This window comes from Grampus griseus (genome assembly GCF_964374135.1).
Source record: "Grampus griseus genome assembly, chromosome: 18".
Lineage (NCBI taxonomy): Eukaryota > Metazoa > Chordata > Mammalia > Artiodactyla > Delphinidae > Grampus > Grampus griseus.
In genome coordinates, this window is record NC_139012.1 from 79,874,777 (window position 1) to 79,893,765 (window position 18,989).

Here is an 18,989-nt window from a genome sequence, read left to right on the forward strand (position 1 = left end):
CAGGACATTTCTCCCAGGAAATTTAAGAAAATATTAAATACAACTGATTTAAAAGATTTCAGTTAAAATTGTGTAAAGAGTCTTAACTTCTAATATATATAATAAAAATTTTCTCCCTGTTCCCCTAGCACAGCTTGTCACTTAAGTTTTATTTATGGTGGTGTTTTCGCTTGGTTGTTTTTTTCTACTTGTAAATGAAAAAGTGCGGTCAAATTTAAACGGCATTTCTTCTATGGTTTCTGACTTCAGTGATATATTTAACAAGGCTTCGCCATCCAATATTACACAATTATCTATAGTCTCTTCTATTTTACATTTTCAATTTGCATGTTATTAACATTTCCAATCCACATGGGATTTTAATATATATTAATTACCTATTGATTGGATAAATTATCATTTCCTCATGGCCCAATATATTTTTGGACTCAGGTCTAAATTATCAATAAAATGCCAGTATTTTTGGAATGGTACCTAAGTATGATCCTATCCTTGAACAAAACCTGCCATATTGCTGTATGTAATTATAGAATGGTTATTATTAACCATTAATATCAATCAAAAGCAGAGAAGGGATGCTATAAAAAAAACCATACAAGTATAAAAGATAAAGACTGGGAGATAAATTCATATTCACCCAAACTCAAAAATAAGAACACAAGTATACCCATCAACCCTGAATGGAATCATTTTAGGCTTAAGCTTGAAATAATCAGCACTACCTAGGCCTTCAACATTAAAGATAAATTATAAATATGTCTAATGTGAATATAGGTACCTAAATCTTACTTTTTAGAGCAATGTACATTATTTAAAAATAATAAACTTCAATCCTGAAATAGTCTATAAATTCAGACTTTTCACTAATTTAGACTTGATTCTTCTATTATCTCTTATTCTAAATATAAGATATCAGGAAAAATCTAAACTTTAAAAACTAATAAAAGAGTGGTAACAATTTCAGGATGGTTTCTTGAAGGACTCAGCACAGGGGAAAAGGAGGGAAGGATGGGACAGATCACATATCCCCCAAAGTGAGAGTCGGAACTAGTCAAATGATACAAAATAGATTTGATACAACCCTAAAATCAAAAACCAATATTTGTAAATACACTATAAACACTTCATTAGATGTTACCCAAAACACTAAAAATAATACAAGTATAGTGATTTAAGAGACCATTAAACACAAAGTCATTTGCCACAAAAGGCAAGAGGTTACCATTCTAATAAACTAGCTGTTTTTTGAATATCAGAACAGGATGGATATGAGCAGAGACAGTCCTGCCTCTTCCTTTTCCCTTCACACTCTTTACCCACCATAAAATTCAATGTGTCAGGGATACTCCATTTCAACCACAGGAGCTAAGTTCCCCTTTGCCTTAACTATGTAGCTAGCCACATCTGAGGAACCGACTGTCAAAAAAAAAAAGGGAAAGGGGACAGGAATTTCCCACAATAAAGGCCATGATTTGTGAAGTATGTAATTCCAAAACAGATGTTTTCTTATATGTAAATGTTTATGCTATAATTGAAACTTTCACAAATTATACATTTGTTTATATACATATTATTATATATATTTTTATCACGTTTAACCTGCAAACTAGTTAATCCACACCTAAATAGTCAAAGGTCGACTATAACACTTATTTTAAAGCTTGTAGAGAACTTTCACATAATTCAGATTTGACTCTTACAATCCTATGAGATAAAAAAAGCAGGTATTATTTCCATCTCACAAATAAGGACACTCAGCCTTAGGGTGACAGAACTAGGACTGCATTCCAGGTCTTCTTCCTCTATGTTAATTGTTTGCCACAGAAAACAATGGATACAAATCCCCAAACTCTGATCTCTCAAGTGGAACATTATGAATTTAGAGATTAAGACAACTTTCCAGGAACATACTATATAAACTGAGCAACATTTATATTTGTAGTAAACGCAAAGAATGGTCACTAAATTTTATTTTAAATCCTTAATTTGTTCTCATTATTACTGGCGCACAGATTTTAGTGCAACTGTACTATTTTTAGCACTTCTGACGTTAACATTAGGCCATTGTTTGCCTTCTGTTTCGTTTTTGTTTTTTTACACATCTCCACAAATGTAAATTTGATGACATGCAAAGGTTGAGGGTCAGGGGAAAATTCAAAATTTGCTTGCATGGTACTGGTGTGGAAAAGGGGAGTAGAGATTTGGGGACTTCCCTGGCCGTCCAGTGGTTAAGACTGCACTTCCACTGCAGGGGTCGCAGGTTTGATCCCTGGTCAGGGAACTAAGATCCCACTCGCTGCGCGGCCCAAAAAAAGGGCAGGGGGTGTAGAGATTTGAAAGGAATATACTTCATTAAAATAAAAATAAATTAAACAATGAAATATTCCACAGAAATCTCCAGAGTCAAAATATGTAGGCTAATAAGTTTATGACCTTAACCTTGCATTCTTCTTGATCTCTTTGAACAATTATAAAATGGATGTGAAAAGCTTTACCTTTTGCTAGATTTCTTTACTTAAAAGACTCAGCAGCAAAAATGCAAGTTTCTAGTTCCTAACTAGAAATATGTTTTATTTCTTTAACATTTTTACCTTTAGCATTAGGCTGTAATGCATTCAGTGTGAAAGACAATAAAACTTACCTCACAATCAGGGCATGTAATTGTGCTGTATTCTTCAGTTATTAACAAGCACAGTTCACAAAAAGCATGTCCACATTGAAGTTCATGGTGGTGACCTATTGATGAAATTCTATTGTGAATTAAACTTCTCAGTTTGTCAACATTGAATATTCAGTATAATCAGGGGAGAAAATTAAAGGGAATTCTCTTGTATAGGAAAAGATATCTAGTTTAGTTAGAAATGGATGATTAAACAAAATTCAGGAGAAACAATACAACTCAGAAGGAGGGAGAAAAATCAGAAGAAAAAACAGGCAGAGGTATGTAGTACTGTTTGCCTTTCTTTATACAGTTATTTGGTACCTATAATACTTTGAATCTGCCATCTCTTATAATCATATAAAGTGCTCTGAGGTACTTCATTTTGACATTGTAAATTCCCAGCTAAGTAGGCTGGGAATATTTATTCAACCTAGAGATGGATAAACATTTTGGTGATCTGGGGTAAATGGTATAATCCAGACTCCAACCTAGTTCTGTTTCCAAGTCTAATGTTCTTTCTACCTGATCATACTTCCCTCTGCTAATTTATATTTCCCATCCTGTGAAGCGGACAGTGAGGGCCGACATGAGAAACTGGCAAAACCCCTCTCTTGAACAAAATAATGCCATTTGCAGCAACATGGATGGACCTAGAGATTGTCATACTGAGTGAAGTTAAGTCAGACACAGAAAGACAAATATCATATGATATTGCTTACATGTGCAATCTAAGAAAAAGGGTATAGGGACTTCTCTGGTAGCACACTGGTTAAGAATCCACCTGCCAATGCAGGAGACACGGGTTTGAGCCCTGGTCCGGGAAGATCCCACATGCCGCGGAGCAACTAAGCCCATGAGCCACAACTACTGAGCCTGCGCTCTAGAGTTCGCGAGCCACATTACTGAAACACGCGCGCCTAGAGCCTGTGCTCCGCAAAGAGAAGCCACTGCAATGATTAGACCGCACACCGCAACGAAGAGTAGCCCCTGCTCACTGCAACTAGAGAAAGCCCGTGCGCAGCAACGAAGACCCAACGCAGCCAAAAATAAATAAATAAACAGATTTATAAAAATAAATAAATAATAAAAATAAATTTAAAAAAAGGGTACATATGAACTTATTTGCAAAACAGAAGTAGAGTCATGGATGTAGAAAATAAACTTATGGTTACCAGGGGATGGGTGGGAGGGATAAATTGGGAGATTGTGATTGACATATGCACACTACTATATATAAAATAGATTAACTAATAAGAACCTGCTGTATAGCACAGGGAACTCTACTCAATACTCTGTAATGGCCTATACGGGAAAAGGATCTAAAAAAAATGAGCAGATGTGTGTATATGTTTAACTGATTCACTTTGCCGTACAACTGAAACTAACACAATATTGTAAATCAAATATACTCCAAAAAAAAAAGACCACCCCCCCCCCCGCCTTAATAATTAAGACATTGGCAAAGACAGAAGCCAGGGCAGAAGTCAAATGCCACCACTGTCACACACACGACCCATATAAAGATCATTTTCACAAACTTAGCATGTATGAAGGGAAATACCATAATCCTGACTGAAAATCTAATACCAAGATTTTGATACTCTAAGCAGAACTTTATCATAATAAACATTATAGCTATGTCACTTCAAAAGGTTGTCATTTTAAAAGACTTCTCAAGAAAAAGGGAAAAGTAGCTAAATAAAGTTAGTCATCATTTACTATAAAATTATAGTGTTCCTGCTGATTTATATTATAATAATTGCATTCTTCTGATAAAAGAGCTTTAGTTTTTAAGCCAAGGAAACATCTTAAACTTTCTTACAACCAAGCTAAATTTTAAAGCTCTATTTAAATTCCAGAGATAATGTTACTAAAGAAATCAGAAGGCTTTTATAAGACTTCTGATACTGTACAAGTCGAGATAACGTGTGCTGCACTACAGCTTACAAAGCACTTTGACAATTCTACTTGCAGAGGCACCATCTTTCCAACTGAGTACTTCTCAGCACGACAATACAAATGTATGAAAGAACCAGTGATTTTAAAAACGTACGTTCTAAAACTCTATTCTGCAGTACTACATCATTCAAATAATGGAGATGTTCTACGTAACAGCAGCGATCGAATTCCAGGCAGGAGAAACTTGCCTCTTCCCCCGGAAAACACACCAACTTTCTCTACACGCTCAGGTCTCCCAAGCGGAGTCCGTCCCGGAGAGACTGAGAAAACTGACTTTCGCTCTGCAAGTACAAAGATGTGACAGTCACACAGGGTGACGGTAAGGCTTTCTGGCAGCTCCAGGCGCTGACAGTCAACAACTCGCCCCGGCAGAAGCACAGCACTCTAAGGCCCGTTAGGTGCCGTTCAAGTAACCTGAACCTGTTTTCAGCGGAGGAGAGTCTCGGTGGGCGGGTCAAGAGCGCACGGTGCCCCCGACGGCCCAGGACGGAAGAACACGACGCACAAAAGTGACGCGCTACTTTCCAAACAACGCCTGAAGCAAACGGAGCAACACGCCCCCCGCCCCCGCCCGTTAATTTCAGGAACATTTCATTACCACAACAAGAGCCACACAAGAAAATCACGTGTCGTTGCTGCTTTACCACAGGATGTCGGCCAAATTCCCACATCCCCCATTTCCCGAACCTGCGAACCGGTCGGTGAGGGAGGGGGCGGCGCAAGGTGTGGCGGTGGGGGGAGGAGGGGGCTGGAGTGGAGGGGGCGGGGGGTGAGGGGGCAGGGGGTGAGGCGGGGCAGGGGTGGGGGGTGAGGGTTGAGTGGAGGGGACGGGGGCGGGTGAAGGGGGTTGGGGGAGTGGAAGAGGGTGGAGGGTAGGGGGTGGGGCGGGGGAGTGGAAGGGGGTGGAGGGTAGGGGGTGGGGCGGGGGAGTGGAAGGGGGTGGAGGGTAGGGGGTGGGGCGGGGGAGTGGAAGGGGGTGGAGGGTAGGGGGTGGGGCGGGGGCGTGAGGGGGTTGAGTGGAGGGGGCAGGGGGTGAAGGGGAGGAGGTGGAGGGAGAGGGTGACGGGGGTGGAGGGGAGGGGGTGGAGGGAGAGGGTGACGGGGGTGGAGGGCAGGGGGTGAGGGGGTAGGGGGAGGGTAGGGTGGGGCGGGGGTGAGGGGGTGGAGGGGCCGAAGGGGGGGTGGGGCGGGGGTGTGAGGGGCGGGGGGGAAGGGGTGGAAAGGGGTGTGAGGGAGGGGTGAGGGCCGCACTCCAGGCCTCTGCGTCCCGACCTCGCAGGCGGCCTACGGACTCGGGCTCGGGGCCTGGGCTCCCCCGCTCTCTCTCGCCGCCGCGGCCACTGCCCACCAGCCTGTCTCTCGGCTCCCCCGCCAGCCGGCGGGCCGCGGGCTGACCCCCAGCCGCTCACCCGGAGCTCCGGACAACCTTCTTCCACACCGGCTGCACAGGGCCTCGGCGGCTCCCCAGGCCTGGCCCTTGCTCTCCACCTGCCCAAAACAGGACGCCGCGGCCTCCATCGTCGCCGCCTCGAATGTGAGGCCAGCGCCGCGTGCCGTCCCGGCGTCCCTCGCGGCAGTGGCCAATCACCGGAGGCGGCGGCTCCAGGGAGCCAATCGGCGGCGAGGAAGCTCCAGCCCTCCCTCCAGTCAGCCTGGGGCAGCCGGCTGCGGGAAGCGGTTTTTTTGTTTTACCCCCTGGAGCGTGAGAGACAAGGCCGCGTGGCCCTCGGGAAGCGTTTCATGACCCAACCACGCATTACTCACTATATTGCATTAGGCGTCGCGAGTAGCGAACGATCCTTTGTGTTGAAGTTGTCTTCCTTCCCTAGTGGGTCGTAGCGGCCTTAGTGGAGAAGCCAATCTAGCTACCCATAGGTGGGGAGATTTGGTTAACAATTTCAAACCAAAGGGGTGGTCATTATTACTAACAGTTGTCGACGCTAATTGTATATATACAAGGCCTTGTGCTGAGAAAGTTTGGGGCTGCTAAGAATTTATAAACTAACAGGTTCCTGCTTGAGAGGTATGTAGCCCTCTACCTAAAAGGGTAACTTCTACTAAGGCAGCTTGTATTAAATGCCAGAGGAAAGTTAGAGAAAATAATTGTCTGCGTTGTATGAAAAGCCTTCCTAGCGAATATGGGGTTTGCACTAGACCTTAAAACCTGGGTAGAACTTACAGAGGTAAACAGAAGAAATGAGGCATTCCAGGGAGAAAGAACCGTGTAAGCAAGGGAAAGTAGGTGGGAAATGCTGTGGCCTATTCGGAATTTATAGACCATTTGGCCAGAGTTTTAATTTCCTTAAAGTGAACTTTTTTGGAGAAGTATATTGGGGTCGAATTTTAAAGAGTCTTGAATGTTGGGCTAAGGAGTTTGGACTTACCCTTTAAGCAGTAGTGTCCTGGGGAAATCGAGTGAGCAAGGGATGAAGTAATCTGGTAGCAATTTGGCAAGTATATTGTGGATGAAGCACCTGGGGATGGCAGGGTGGCTTCAGCTGCTAAGAATAAACACCAGCACATAGGCTTCCTTTTCTCTTTTTCCCTCTACATATTTTTGGAAATAGAAACAGAAGTATTCTGTTCAAAAGCTCACTCCTGGTTAATATTCCGAAATATGCAAACAGCTCATACATCTCAATATCATAAAACAAACAACGGAATTTAAAAAAATGGGCAGAAGACCTAAATAGACATTTCCAAAGCAGACATACAGATGGCTCACAAACACATGAAAAGATGCCCAACATTGCTAATTATTAGAGAAATGCAAATAAAAACCACAATGAGGAATTGTCTCGCGCCAGTCAGAATGGCCACCATCGAAAAGTCTAAACGCTGGAGAGGGTGTGGAGAAAAGGGAGCCCTCCTGCACTGTGGGTGGGAATGTAAATTGGTGCAGCCACTATGGAAAGCAGCATGGAGATTCCTTAAAAAACTAAAAAAAGAACTACCATATGGTCCACCTATTCCACTGCTGGGTATATATCTGGAAAAAATGAAAACTCTAGTTCAAGAAGTTACGTGCACCCCAATGTTCATAGCAGCACTATTTACAATAGCCAAGACATGGCAGCAGCCCCTATGCTCATCAACAGACGATTGGCTTAAGATGATGTTGTCTATATATACAATGGACTATTACTCAGCCATAAAAAAGAATGAAATATTGTCATTTCCAGTAACGTGGATGGACCTAGAGAATATTATGCTTAGTGAAATAAGTCAAAGAAAGACAAATATCATGATATCACTTATATGTGGAATCTAAAAATTAATACAAATGAATCTATGTATAAAACAGAAACAGACTCACAGACATAGAAAACAAACTTAGAGTTATCAAATGGGACGGGGTGGGAGGGACAAATTAGGACTATGAGATTAACAGACACAAATTACTATACATAAAGTAGATAATCAACAAAGATATACTGCATAGTACAGGGAATTACACCCCATATCTTGGAATAACCTACAATGGAATATAATTTGCAAAAAAACCCTACAAAGAACAAAAGCTGAATCACCATGCTGTACACTTGAGACTACCACAACATTGTATATCAACTATATTTCAATTTTAATAAAAGCTCACCCGTACTCAAAAATCCTTATACTTTGTTGCCTTCAGGAAAAAGTACTGATTCCTTAACCTATCTCCACGCTACCCAACCAATAGTTTCTATTACTAATCCAAAATGGAATTTAGATTACCAATCAAGCCAGTATTCCCACGTAGCCTGCTAATTTTTCTACAGTTTTGTGAGTGGTATTACCTGTTCCCCTCATCTGGAATGCCCACTCTTTCCTCTTCATCAATTCATATTCTCCTCATCCTTCATGCGTCAGCTTTAGAGCCACCTACCCCTCCTCCAAACCTTCAGATTTCTCCCTGCACTCAACATGGTAGCAATTAGCCACATCTCCTTTTCCATTGTAATTTGAATAATGACAATCTCATTGCATAGGGGTTTTTCTTGCGCCCTAAAGTGAATTGAATGTGGTGCAGTACAAAGGAATTAACTGATCATCACCAGGCCAAATGGAGGGAATTATGCCTTGGTAATCCCAGCTGTATAAATTCTGGGTAAATCGGGGTCAGTGAGAAATACAATGACATGTTTAGGCCTCATCTAATAGGTCTTAGTACCTCCCGGACCTTTCGAATGGAGCAGCCAGAATTATCTTAATATTTAATTTAGATTGTTTAAATCCTTTGTTTGGAATCCTTTAATGGTTTCCCACTGACTGGGACAAATCCTTGAAATGGCCTTCATAGGTTTTATGATTTGGCCTCTGCTTCCCTCTCTAGCTTCATTTTCCCCACTACTCCTCACTATGCTCCAGATACGCTGGCCTTTTTCACTTCTGTAAGTAGGTCAAGCTCTTTCTAACCTTAGGGCCTCTGCCTGGAATTCCCTCCCCTGCACTATTAAAAAAATTTATTATAAAATATTTTAGCCCCACAATAAGGAATAAAGAATAAAATTATGGGGAGTTCCCTGGTGGTCTAGTGCTTAGGATTTGGTGCTTTCACTGCCATGGTCCAGGTTCGATCCCTTGTGGGAGAACTGAGATCTTGCAAGCTGAGTGGCACGGCCAAAAAAAAAAAAAAGAATAAAATTATGAATGCTCATCTATGCTCCAACTAGCTTAAGAAATAACCTAATTTTATTCAGGTAATCTAGTTTTATAATGTCTGGCCATTTACTCACACACTGGCCAATTCTTAATTCCTCCTTGTGTCTCATACCTCCCTTCTAGGATAATTTTTCTCCTTCAAGGACACCTGAAGAAATGTCTTTAGTGAAAGTATCTTAATGGTGAATGCTCTCAGCTTTTATTCGAATGAAAATACTCTCATTTCATCTTCATTCTTGAATGATCATTTAGTAACATAACATTCTAAATTGACAGTTTTTTTTTCTCAGACTTTGGAGATAGCATCATACTGATTTCTGACCTTTAGTTTTGCTATTGAGAAGTTTACTGTGAATCCAATTGTCATTCTTTATAGGTAAGTTGTTTTTCTTTGGTCTTCTATATATTCGTTATAATATCGAGGTGTGGATATTAATTTGCCCTCCCTGAGATTGATTGCAATTCTTCAATCTGAGGAATTCATTCCTATCATACTCGTCTGGAAAATTCTCAGTCATTTGTCTTTTTTTTTTTTTAGAAGGTTTTTCAAGTGACAGCTGTTGTTGTTGTTTTTAATTAATTAATATATTTGTTTATTTTTGGCTGCATTGGGTCTATTTTCCTGCGCGCGGGCTTCCTCTGCTTGCAGTGAGCGGGGGCTGCTCTTTGCTGCAGTGCGCGGGCTTCTCATTGCAGCGGCTTCTCTTGTTGTGGAGCACAGGCTCTAGGCACACAGGCTTCAGTTGTTGTGCCTCGCGGTCTCTAGAGCACATCCTCAGTAGCTGTGGCACACGGGCTTAGCTGCTCCGCGGCATGTGGGATCTTCCTGGACCAGGGCTCGAACCCGTGTCCCCTGCATTGGCAGGTGGATTCTTAACCACTGCGCCACCAGGGAAGCCCCATTTGTCTTTTTGAATACTACCTCTTCCTTGTTGTTTTCTTCTGGAACTCCTTTTAGACAGTAACAGGACCATCTCTTTCTATCCTTTATTTCTCTTAACCTCTCTTTCATATTTTCCACTCTTTATCTCTGTGCTGCATTCTGCATAATTTTTTTCAGATGCATCCCCCAGTTAATCAGTTCTCTCTTCACCTGGATTTAATCTGCATTTAACCTGACCACTGAGTTAAATTTTCAATGACTAATCTAATTCTAGACGTTCTTTTTTTCTTTTTTTTTAATTTCCAAATTTGCCTGATCTTTTTGGATAGTATTGTGTACCTTTCTCATGTTTTTGATTCTATCTTTTATTAATTTAATATTTTAAACACTTATTTCATTATGTACCTCCAAATTTCTTTCTCTGACATTCTTGAGGGATCCAATTCTGCAATTTATTATTTCTACTGATTTTCATTCATGGTGATTTGTTTCCTCATGTGTTTGGTAATTTGGGATTTTAAACTCACGTTTGGGAGTGTTTATCTGTGGGAATCCTTTCTTTTTTGGCCACACCATGCAGCTTGTGGGATTTTAGGTCCCTGACCAGGAATTGTACCCAGGCCCTTGGCAGTGAGAGTGTGGAGCCCTAACCACTGGACTGCCAGGGAATTCCCAGGGAATCCTTTGAAGCCAGGATTAAGGATATATTTCTCCAGATTATGTTTTTGCTTCTTGTAGAACATAGTTCCCAAAGAACTATGAATCTAGGACCACTTTAATTTCTTGGCCTGTGTTTTCCTAGGCTACTCCAATAGCATGTTTTGAATCCCAAGCCCCCCTGAAGGCAGGTGTGTATTCTAGATTACCTGGGGAGGTATTTTCCCCGCCCAAAAGTATACAAGATAGACAAACTTCTTTGCCTTTTAGCCAACTTGTTCACGCCCACCAGCAGTGTATGAACCTTCTAGCAAATGCTTGGATTAGCATCGGTTTTATTTTTTGCTAATTCATGGCTGTACTTTCATATCTCCTTGTGGCTTTAATTTGCATTTCTCTAAAGACTGATAAGGCTGGCATCATGTCATATTTATTGGTCATTCAGGCTTTCGTATTTGTTTGGTGGGGGGACATGTTTGTCTATTTCTTATTGATTTGTAGCAATTCCTTATTTATCCTGGATTCCATTGCAAATATACTTTTCAGGCTGTGACTTGTTTTTTCACTTTGATATCTCTTGTTGTCCCAAGGTGTTTTATTTCACTATGGTATTTTCATTAAGACTTGCAATATTTGCATATTGTTTAAGAAGTCTTTCCCCGAGCTAAACATTCATGTGATTCATTATCTTCCATGAGCTGTATTACCTTCCCTTCTACTTTAAAATTCAGTTTTGTTGGTGGTGGTATATGCATAGGAGTGGGAGGAAGTGGGGTGCGATGGAACCCAGTAATTTGGATGGACAGCGTCATGAACCTTGATTTACCCTTTTCCTGTACACTGTTGGTGTAGTGCCACCTCAGAACATAGAGACAGATATTCCACAACGGCATTTTATTATGATTTTAAAAAAAGGATCAAGTATATTTTAACTTCAGTTCTGCTTTTGTTTTGATAAAACCTTGGGTTTACCATTTTCCTTCTAGACTCACTAAAAGTATCAGGTTGTCATGAAAATAACTGATTATACAACATTCACAGAGGCTGGTACACGGTACGCGCCCAGTAGAAACGTAGTTGTGAGCGCTCACTTGGTGTCAGAACCCCGCAATAGGGAGGACACTCCAGCCAGCGTGACACGGTCTCCAAGGGCACCAGATGGCGCCAGGCCCATGACAAACAGCATTTGCAGTTTGGTGCCTTTCTTACCTTTGGAGGTGGTTTTCAGGTCCTCTGCTACTTTGCCTCTGACCTTTCTGTTCTGAGTCACTGCTAGCAGAGGTGTGCAGTGAGAAGGTGTAAGCTGTCTTCCATGCGTATTCTGGAGGGGGCAGAATACCCCTCTTTCGGGAAGTGACTCTGGCTTTGTCCCTAGAAATTTCAGGGCAATGGGGCGGGAAGGACCTTTAGCGATCACTGAATCGCACATCCTCATTCAGGATGGGGAAGCCAAGGCTCTGACCTTCGTGGGTAGAGCTCGAGTCCCAGTGTTTTGATTTCTGGACCATGCTCCTGGGCTTTACTACACCAATTCCCATGTCCACCTTCAGAAAACTCTACTTTGGCAATTATAACAGAGATGTACTGCACACACATGAAATTTTAGACTAATGGACAGATGACCAGTGCAGCTCCAGGCCAGATTTGGGGGCCTTTGTAGGGATGAGCAAGTCTCAACCTTGCTGCTATGAAGAGGTAGGGGACAGGATGGGGTCTGCAGTGTCCTTTCTTGAAAAATAGTCCCAAGGAGAGCTCTTGGGCCCTAAAAGTTGAGGAAATGTACCCCCATGAGCCTCCCTATAGGGCAGCAGGGTGTTAGCATCCCCCAGTGCGCCTCCCCTGCTGTCTTCAGGACTGTTAATTGGGAGCGGTCTCCACCTGCATATTCGTCACCGTCAGGGCAGGTGGCTGCCTTCCTGGGTGAGTTGGGTGTGGGCCCTCAGTTGCAGAGCTCAGGACACTTCTGGCCTGACCTTAACCAGCAGAGGTTGACTTGTGGTTCCCAGACTTTGGTGCGCTTAGGAATTCCTTGAGAGGTTATGAGAATGCAGAGGCCTAGGACCTAGAGGTTCTGACTCAGAAGGTCAGGGTGAAGCCCAGGCCTGTGCTATCTAATAGCCGTCCTGCGGCTGGCTGCAACTGGACCAAGTCCCACACTGAGACAGATTGCTGTCGATGGGAAAAAAAAATGCACCACCTAAAAGTTGAGAGTTATGTTCTATTTGGTGGACAAAGCTGAGGGCTTCACAGTTCACAATGCCAGATAAATTAATTCCCTAAAGAACTATATCAAGGGTTAGCAAAAGAAACTAAATCACCCAACTCTAATGAGACTGGAGTACAAAACCATTCAGACCAATGCAGGGCAGTTGCTGAAGATAAGAAGGTATTTTTTTCATTTTTTTAAAACAAAGCTCCCAGATATGCAAAAACCTTATCAACAGACCTCAACAGTTGGTCACAACCCTGGCACCTGAGGGCCGGGGGCTGTATTCAAATCCCCCCTTCTCAGTGCAACCTGGAGGAAGATTTCTACATCTTTGAGCGTCAGCTTCCTTCGCTGCTAAATGGGGCTGATGTCGGTACTGTGAGGATTAAACAAGATAATAGATGAACGGACTTGTAAACTATAAAGTACAAGACAAGCCTTATGAGTTCTTCTAAAATGTATAATAGATTAGATTATTAATTCAAAAATACAAAAAACAAACCTGAGGGCTTCAGCCTGGGCGGAGGCAGGTGTCAGGAGGCCCTGAAGGGGTCAGGGAGTTATTGCCACAAAGACTAGGTAGTTGGAACATCCAACGATTACTATGAGTTAAAGAAAACCCGACACCTCAAGGCGATGAATTTGGTGCTTTTCTATGAGTGGGAAGATGCAGAAGTCTGGGCTCCCTGAATCATTCCTCAGCTGCCTGGGGCAGTACCCCGGGTTCTCCCGTCTGGAGACGCCTCATGGTTTGCTGTGTGGGAGGGCTGCAGTGGTCCATCCTGGTTCCCTCAGGGCTCCCCGCTGGGCCGCTGTACTGTGACGGCCTGAGGGCTGCAGCACGCTGGGTTTCCTGACATGGCAGCGACGTTTTCTCACTCGCATCACCTTACACTCCCGAGGTCTCTCCTGACTCCTCTGTGGCCCATGTGCATTTCTCTAGTGACTCCCATTCCAAGACATACACCCAGTGCTATCAGATTTTCTTCTTTTGGAAAGGTGAAGCTGTAGACACCAAGGAAGAAACAACACTCATATTTTCAGAGATTTAGTTCGCTTGCGTTGAGGCAAGGATTATGATTAGGAAATCCCCAGGGGGTAGAGTCAGCGACAAGCCCAGGCTCTGCGATCCCTCAGTGGTGAGGCAGGCCAAGGGGCGTGCGCTGGGGTCGACAGCCCCTTGCTTCAGACTCTAACAGTCCCTGAGGGCGCTGCTGTGCTGTTAGCTGTAAGGCACCTGGCCAGAGGGGTGCCCTCGACCTTTCCGAACTCTGACTTGCCCTTTTCTCACGGGCAGAGGCTCTCCATCCCTCCTCTCTGACGTCATAAAAGAATAAAAACACTTCACGCAGAGCTCGAGAAGCAGAGTCACCTCTTCGGGCAGATGTTGTCCCGCCATGGTATTTTCTAGCTGCCGCTTTAAGGAGGCAAGTAAGGGTGTAAATGCACCCTTACTCCCCACACTCTAGTCAGATATGCCATTAAATGCGGGTCACAAACTCTGGTTATGATTCTAACAGGATGGCCTCCATTGGATGATGGCTTCTGGGAGAAGATGAACAAATGATGGAGGCGTGTTTAATTAAGCTCGCTGTGGTGAAGGGGAATTTGAGAGCTACGAGGAATGGAGGCTCACCAGGGAAATTTAATTCTCAGCCTGTCTCAGACACTCTCCTCTTACCTTCTCCCACCTCCTCACCTTTTATCTGAATGGCAAATACAACTCACATCTGAATTGACAGGAATTTTCTGGAAACCAATACACTCATTCCTATATTCACCGGCCCATCTCATTTTAGTGAAAACAGTATAATAAATGTCATATTTCACCATGGTTTTTATACATAAAGCTGCTTCCTTTTGTACACAAACCTTCCCCACCAGGGCTGAACCCGGGTGGTGGATTCCCAGCAGCACCAAACACTCTTTTCAAATCCCTTTTTCTGCACCATCCATTTTAGCGTCCAATTACTCTCTTTTTTCTTGGTCTTTGTTTCACATGATTAGCCTTGCTTTTTGAGGCAAACTGCATTTTCCTAAAGATAGCCAGCATATATGTTATCCCCTGCAATGCAATGCTGACACCCTTCCTGTTGTCACCCCCAGTCTGGGCTCAGTGTACTTTCTGATTTGTTCACTTTTTTTTTGATGACTATTGAGAGCCTATTATTTGTCTAAAAGTAGGCTGAGCTCCATGAGGATGGTAAAAGAACTAAACTCCCTATTCCTTTTTTTTTTCTTTTGGCCGCACCTCTTGGGGGATCTCAGTTCCCCCACCAGGAATTGAACCCGGGCCTCCAGCAGTGACAGTGCCAAATCCTAACCACTAGACCACGTATTGTGTTCACGGTTAATTCCCTCAACTGCCCCATGAGGTTTTGTTTTTCATGGTTAATTCCCTCAACTGCCCCATGAGGTTTTGTTTTTCATGGTTAATTCCCTCAACTGCCCCATGAGGCAGGTATTATTATCCCTCTCCTGGAGCTGACAAAACTACGTGACAAAGAGTGTTCAAACCAGCTCTATCTGGCGCCAGTGCCCAGGACACTTTACTCTGAAAAATTGCTCACAAATTCTAGGATCAGTCCGCAAATTCTGGGATCAGTCCGCCCCCTCTTTCCTTTGCCTTCTGAGTGTAGGTCTTTCCAGGTTTCTGTTTCTCAGCCTCTTTTCATGCCTCATTCCCTCTCTTTTTCTTTTCTGGCTGCACCGTGCGGCATGCAGGACCCAGTTCCCTGACCAGGGATCGAACCCCGGGCCCCCTCGGCTGGAAGCGCAGAGCCTTACCCACTGGCCCACCAGGGAAGTCCCTTGCCTCTTTCTCTTGTTGACGGTCTGTTCCTTGCTCTCCCAGACATTCATTCACCAAACATTTACCAAGCTTGTACTGTGTGCCAGGCAGGTCCTCTTCTGAGCAGTCCCTACCCTCCTGGAGCTTAGACTCCAGGCTAAAAGCAGATCAGCAGTAAAACGTGAGGACAGATGCTGGGATCTGCTATGGAGAAAAGGGAAGAGAGGAAGGTGAGGGGAAGGTCGGGGAGAAGGGGTGCTGGTCAGGAGACTCGGGAGGGGTGGGAGGGGAAGCAGCCAGGGGTTGGGGGGCGTCTGGGAGAAGGCGTCTCAGTGGAGCAAGCAGCCAGCTCAAGGCCCGCGAGCTGGGTGACCAGGGCCTGTGTGGACAGGTCAGGAGGGGTCAGAGGCTCACCACAGGGCTGGAGGCCACTGAGGACAGCCACTTTCTGACCGCCAGGCTTTGCCATCAGCCTCCCGATTTATGGGGACGCTCTACCATCCCTGCTCCGGCTCTGGGTGCGTGGGTTAGGGTGTTAACCCCACAGGGAAGCTCATTTCTGCCTCTCAGGGGTTTGGGTCACAGATACCGCAGCCCCCCAGGGACGACAGGGGGCAGTAATGGGCCCAGGCTCACGGGGGCTCTGAGGGTGGAGCTGTCTCCACCCTACCGTCACTTCCCCCGGGCCGCTTCCAGGGCCACATCGTCACCACAGCGCCACCCCCCCCCCACCCCCGCGTGTGTGTGCATCTCTGGTCCCTGCCGCTTCCCTCGCCGGTGCCTGTGAGGCTCTCCCTCATCTCTGCCACTGAAATCCCACCTCGTAAAACTTGAGCTGGGCCCCTGAGGGTGGCCCCTGAACTCCACAACCCTCCGTGCCTCTGCTGTGGCCTCCAGTCGTGCCCTGGACGACAGTTTATCTACAGTCTGTCTTTCCCGTCTCACCGTTCCTGCTCCGAGGCGGCACCACGTTGCTCATCCTCAGCTCACACCCTGTAGCCTCGTGCCCTGTCCAGCAGGTGCTTCATTTGTCAAGAAATGGAAGCAAGAGGAAGAGATCCCGTGTTGCAAATACAACATGTGGGCAAGAACACCAACTAATAAATTCTAGTACTTTCAGGCTTACGAAATACTTTTCTCCACAGTATCTCAGTTTATCTTCACGAGTCCGTAGAAGGGAGTTTCTATCCCTTTAAAATGAATCAGGCTTTTGCCTTAAATTTCCATTACACTTTATCTTAGAACCTCTGGACCAAAAAGATAAAATCCCCTGAGTTGGGTTCTGGTATGTTGCGGGGAGGGCCGGGACCCAGGAATGGGGACAGAGGAGAGGGAACCCGCCCAGAGATCTGGTCTGAAGCGGAACAAGCAGCATCAGTGAAGCGAAAGTGCAGGACAGAGCCGGCCCTGGAGCCCGCGCGCGGGTGCCGGCTGGGGGAGCCCTGATCCTGCACGGCAGCTGAGCGGGCAGGTGTCTGTGTCAAGACCCAGCGCCCCTGAAAGGAGTAAATACTGGTTTTCTGCCTCTCTTTTCAGTGTGAAAGGATAATTTTCAAAGAAAAGGTAAAATCGTGGCTGCCATCCAGATATAAAATGAACAAGTGTTAAATTTATTCCGCTCTTAGTTGCATGTGGGAACTAGGCAGTTGCTAGAACTGGTTCAAGTGAGCAGAGAGGCACCCGTTCATCTGGAGATGCCAGAGGATTGTGCAAGTGTAGCGAAACTGGCTTTTCCAGAGGAAGGAGGGCTGTCCCTGTGTTTGCATATCACAGACACGGACTATTCTGAACTGCTATCAGTTCTCCATAACCTCGGATCTGCAAAGTGTGCCTGAAGGGTGTGCTTTGTGCAGTGTGCAGTCTTCTGTCCAAGCACAGATTCTCCTGACATGACCGCACAGATTCTAAAGTTGAGCCGCTTCACTGGAGGGGAACTGACAGTGCTGGACAGTCGTGCAAGGTCGGCACTACTAACTGATGGGGTTGTTGTGAGCATTAAGGAGACCGTGCTTTTAGGTTATCACAGCACCCGGGGCATAATAGGTTTCTGATAACTACCAGCTGCTGACACTGTCCTGTAGGAGACATCTCACACACACACACACACACACACACACACACACACACACACACACACGGGCCCAGGGCTTCACGTGTGGGCCTCACACCTGTCACCACCTGCGCAGTTTAATCATTGTTTCCCTTGCTCCTAACTCACCTGCTCGTGTCCATTCTTGCCTGGATGTGCTCCCACCCTCCTCACAGAAGCCAAAGTGACCTGAACATGTGAACTGGAGCAAGTCCCTGCCTTTGTTAATAATCGTCAACAGCCTGGTGTCGTGTTTGCAATGAAACCCTGGGAGACCCTGTGCTCTAAGATTCCTGCCTGCTTCTCCAGCTGCCTGGTGAACCAGTCTTCCTGTTGCATCCCTGTTCCTGCCACACCTCCTGGAATTCTCCTCTGTGCTCATTCACCACCCCTTTAAAGGGGGCTCACCCAATGCCCCATCCTATAACTGTCTAAGGCTCTTTCCACCTATTAAAACCCTGATCGCAATTTATGATACTTTTTCTGCCCCTCTCCTGGAGCACCAGTTCCATGAGTCTGTCTTGTCCCTGCTGTTTTCTCAGACTGCACGGCAGACACTGAATGAATAAAAATCTCTTATAGTTGACAGATCTTTCATATCCTATTGACAGGCAAGATATTCACTTTATTACTGCTGGCAGGAATATAAATTGCTACAGCTTATCTGAGAATAAATTTGGCACTATTTATCAAGAGCCTTAAAAATACTCTTAACCCCTTAATTCCATTTTGAGGAATCTATTATAAAATAATAAGAGATGTGGTATAGGGCTTCCCTGGTGGCGCAGTGGTTAAGACTCCGCCTGCCAATGCAGGGGACACGGGTTCGAGCCCTGGTCCGGGAAGATCCCACATGCCGCGGAGCAACTAAGCCCGTGCGCCACAACTACTGAGCCCGCGCTCTACAGCCTGTGAGCCACAACTACTGAGCCCACGCGCCACATCTACTGAAGCCCGTGTGCTCTAGAGCCCATGCTCCGCGACAAGAGAAGCCACCACGATGAGAAGCCCACACCCAGCAAATGAAGAGCAGCCCCCGCTTGCCACAACTAGAGGAGCCTGTGCGCAGCAACGAAGACACAACACAGCCAAAAA

General features: G+C 44.9%; 1 protein-coding gene across 1 annotated transcript in view; it reads right to left on the reverse strand.

Moving 5' to 3' along the window:
* RNF17 (ring finger protein 17) overlaps positions 1-12,234 on the reverse strand; it is a gene marked incomplete at its 5' end in the record, with an annotated part of 117,189 nt that extends 104,955 nt beyond the window's left edge. The window contains 4 exons of the mRNA XM_082675646.1: positions 2,642-2,736; positions 4,896-5,041; positions 6,031-6,286; positions 12,015-12,234. Coding sequence (XP_082531772.1) covers positions 2,642-2,736; positions 4,896-5,041; positions 6,031-6,286; positions 12,015-12,234 — 717 coding nt within the window. The remainder of the gene's footprint in view (positions 1-2,641; positions 2,737-4,895; positions 5,042-6,030; positions 6,287-12,014) is intronic.
* Between the last annotated feature and the right edge of the window lie 6,755 nt (positions 12,235-18,989).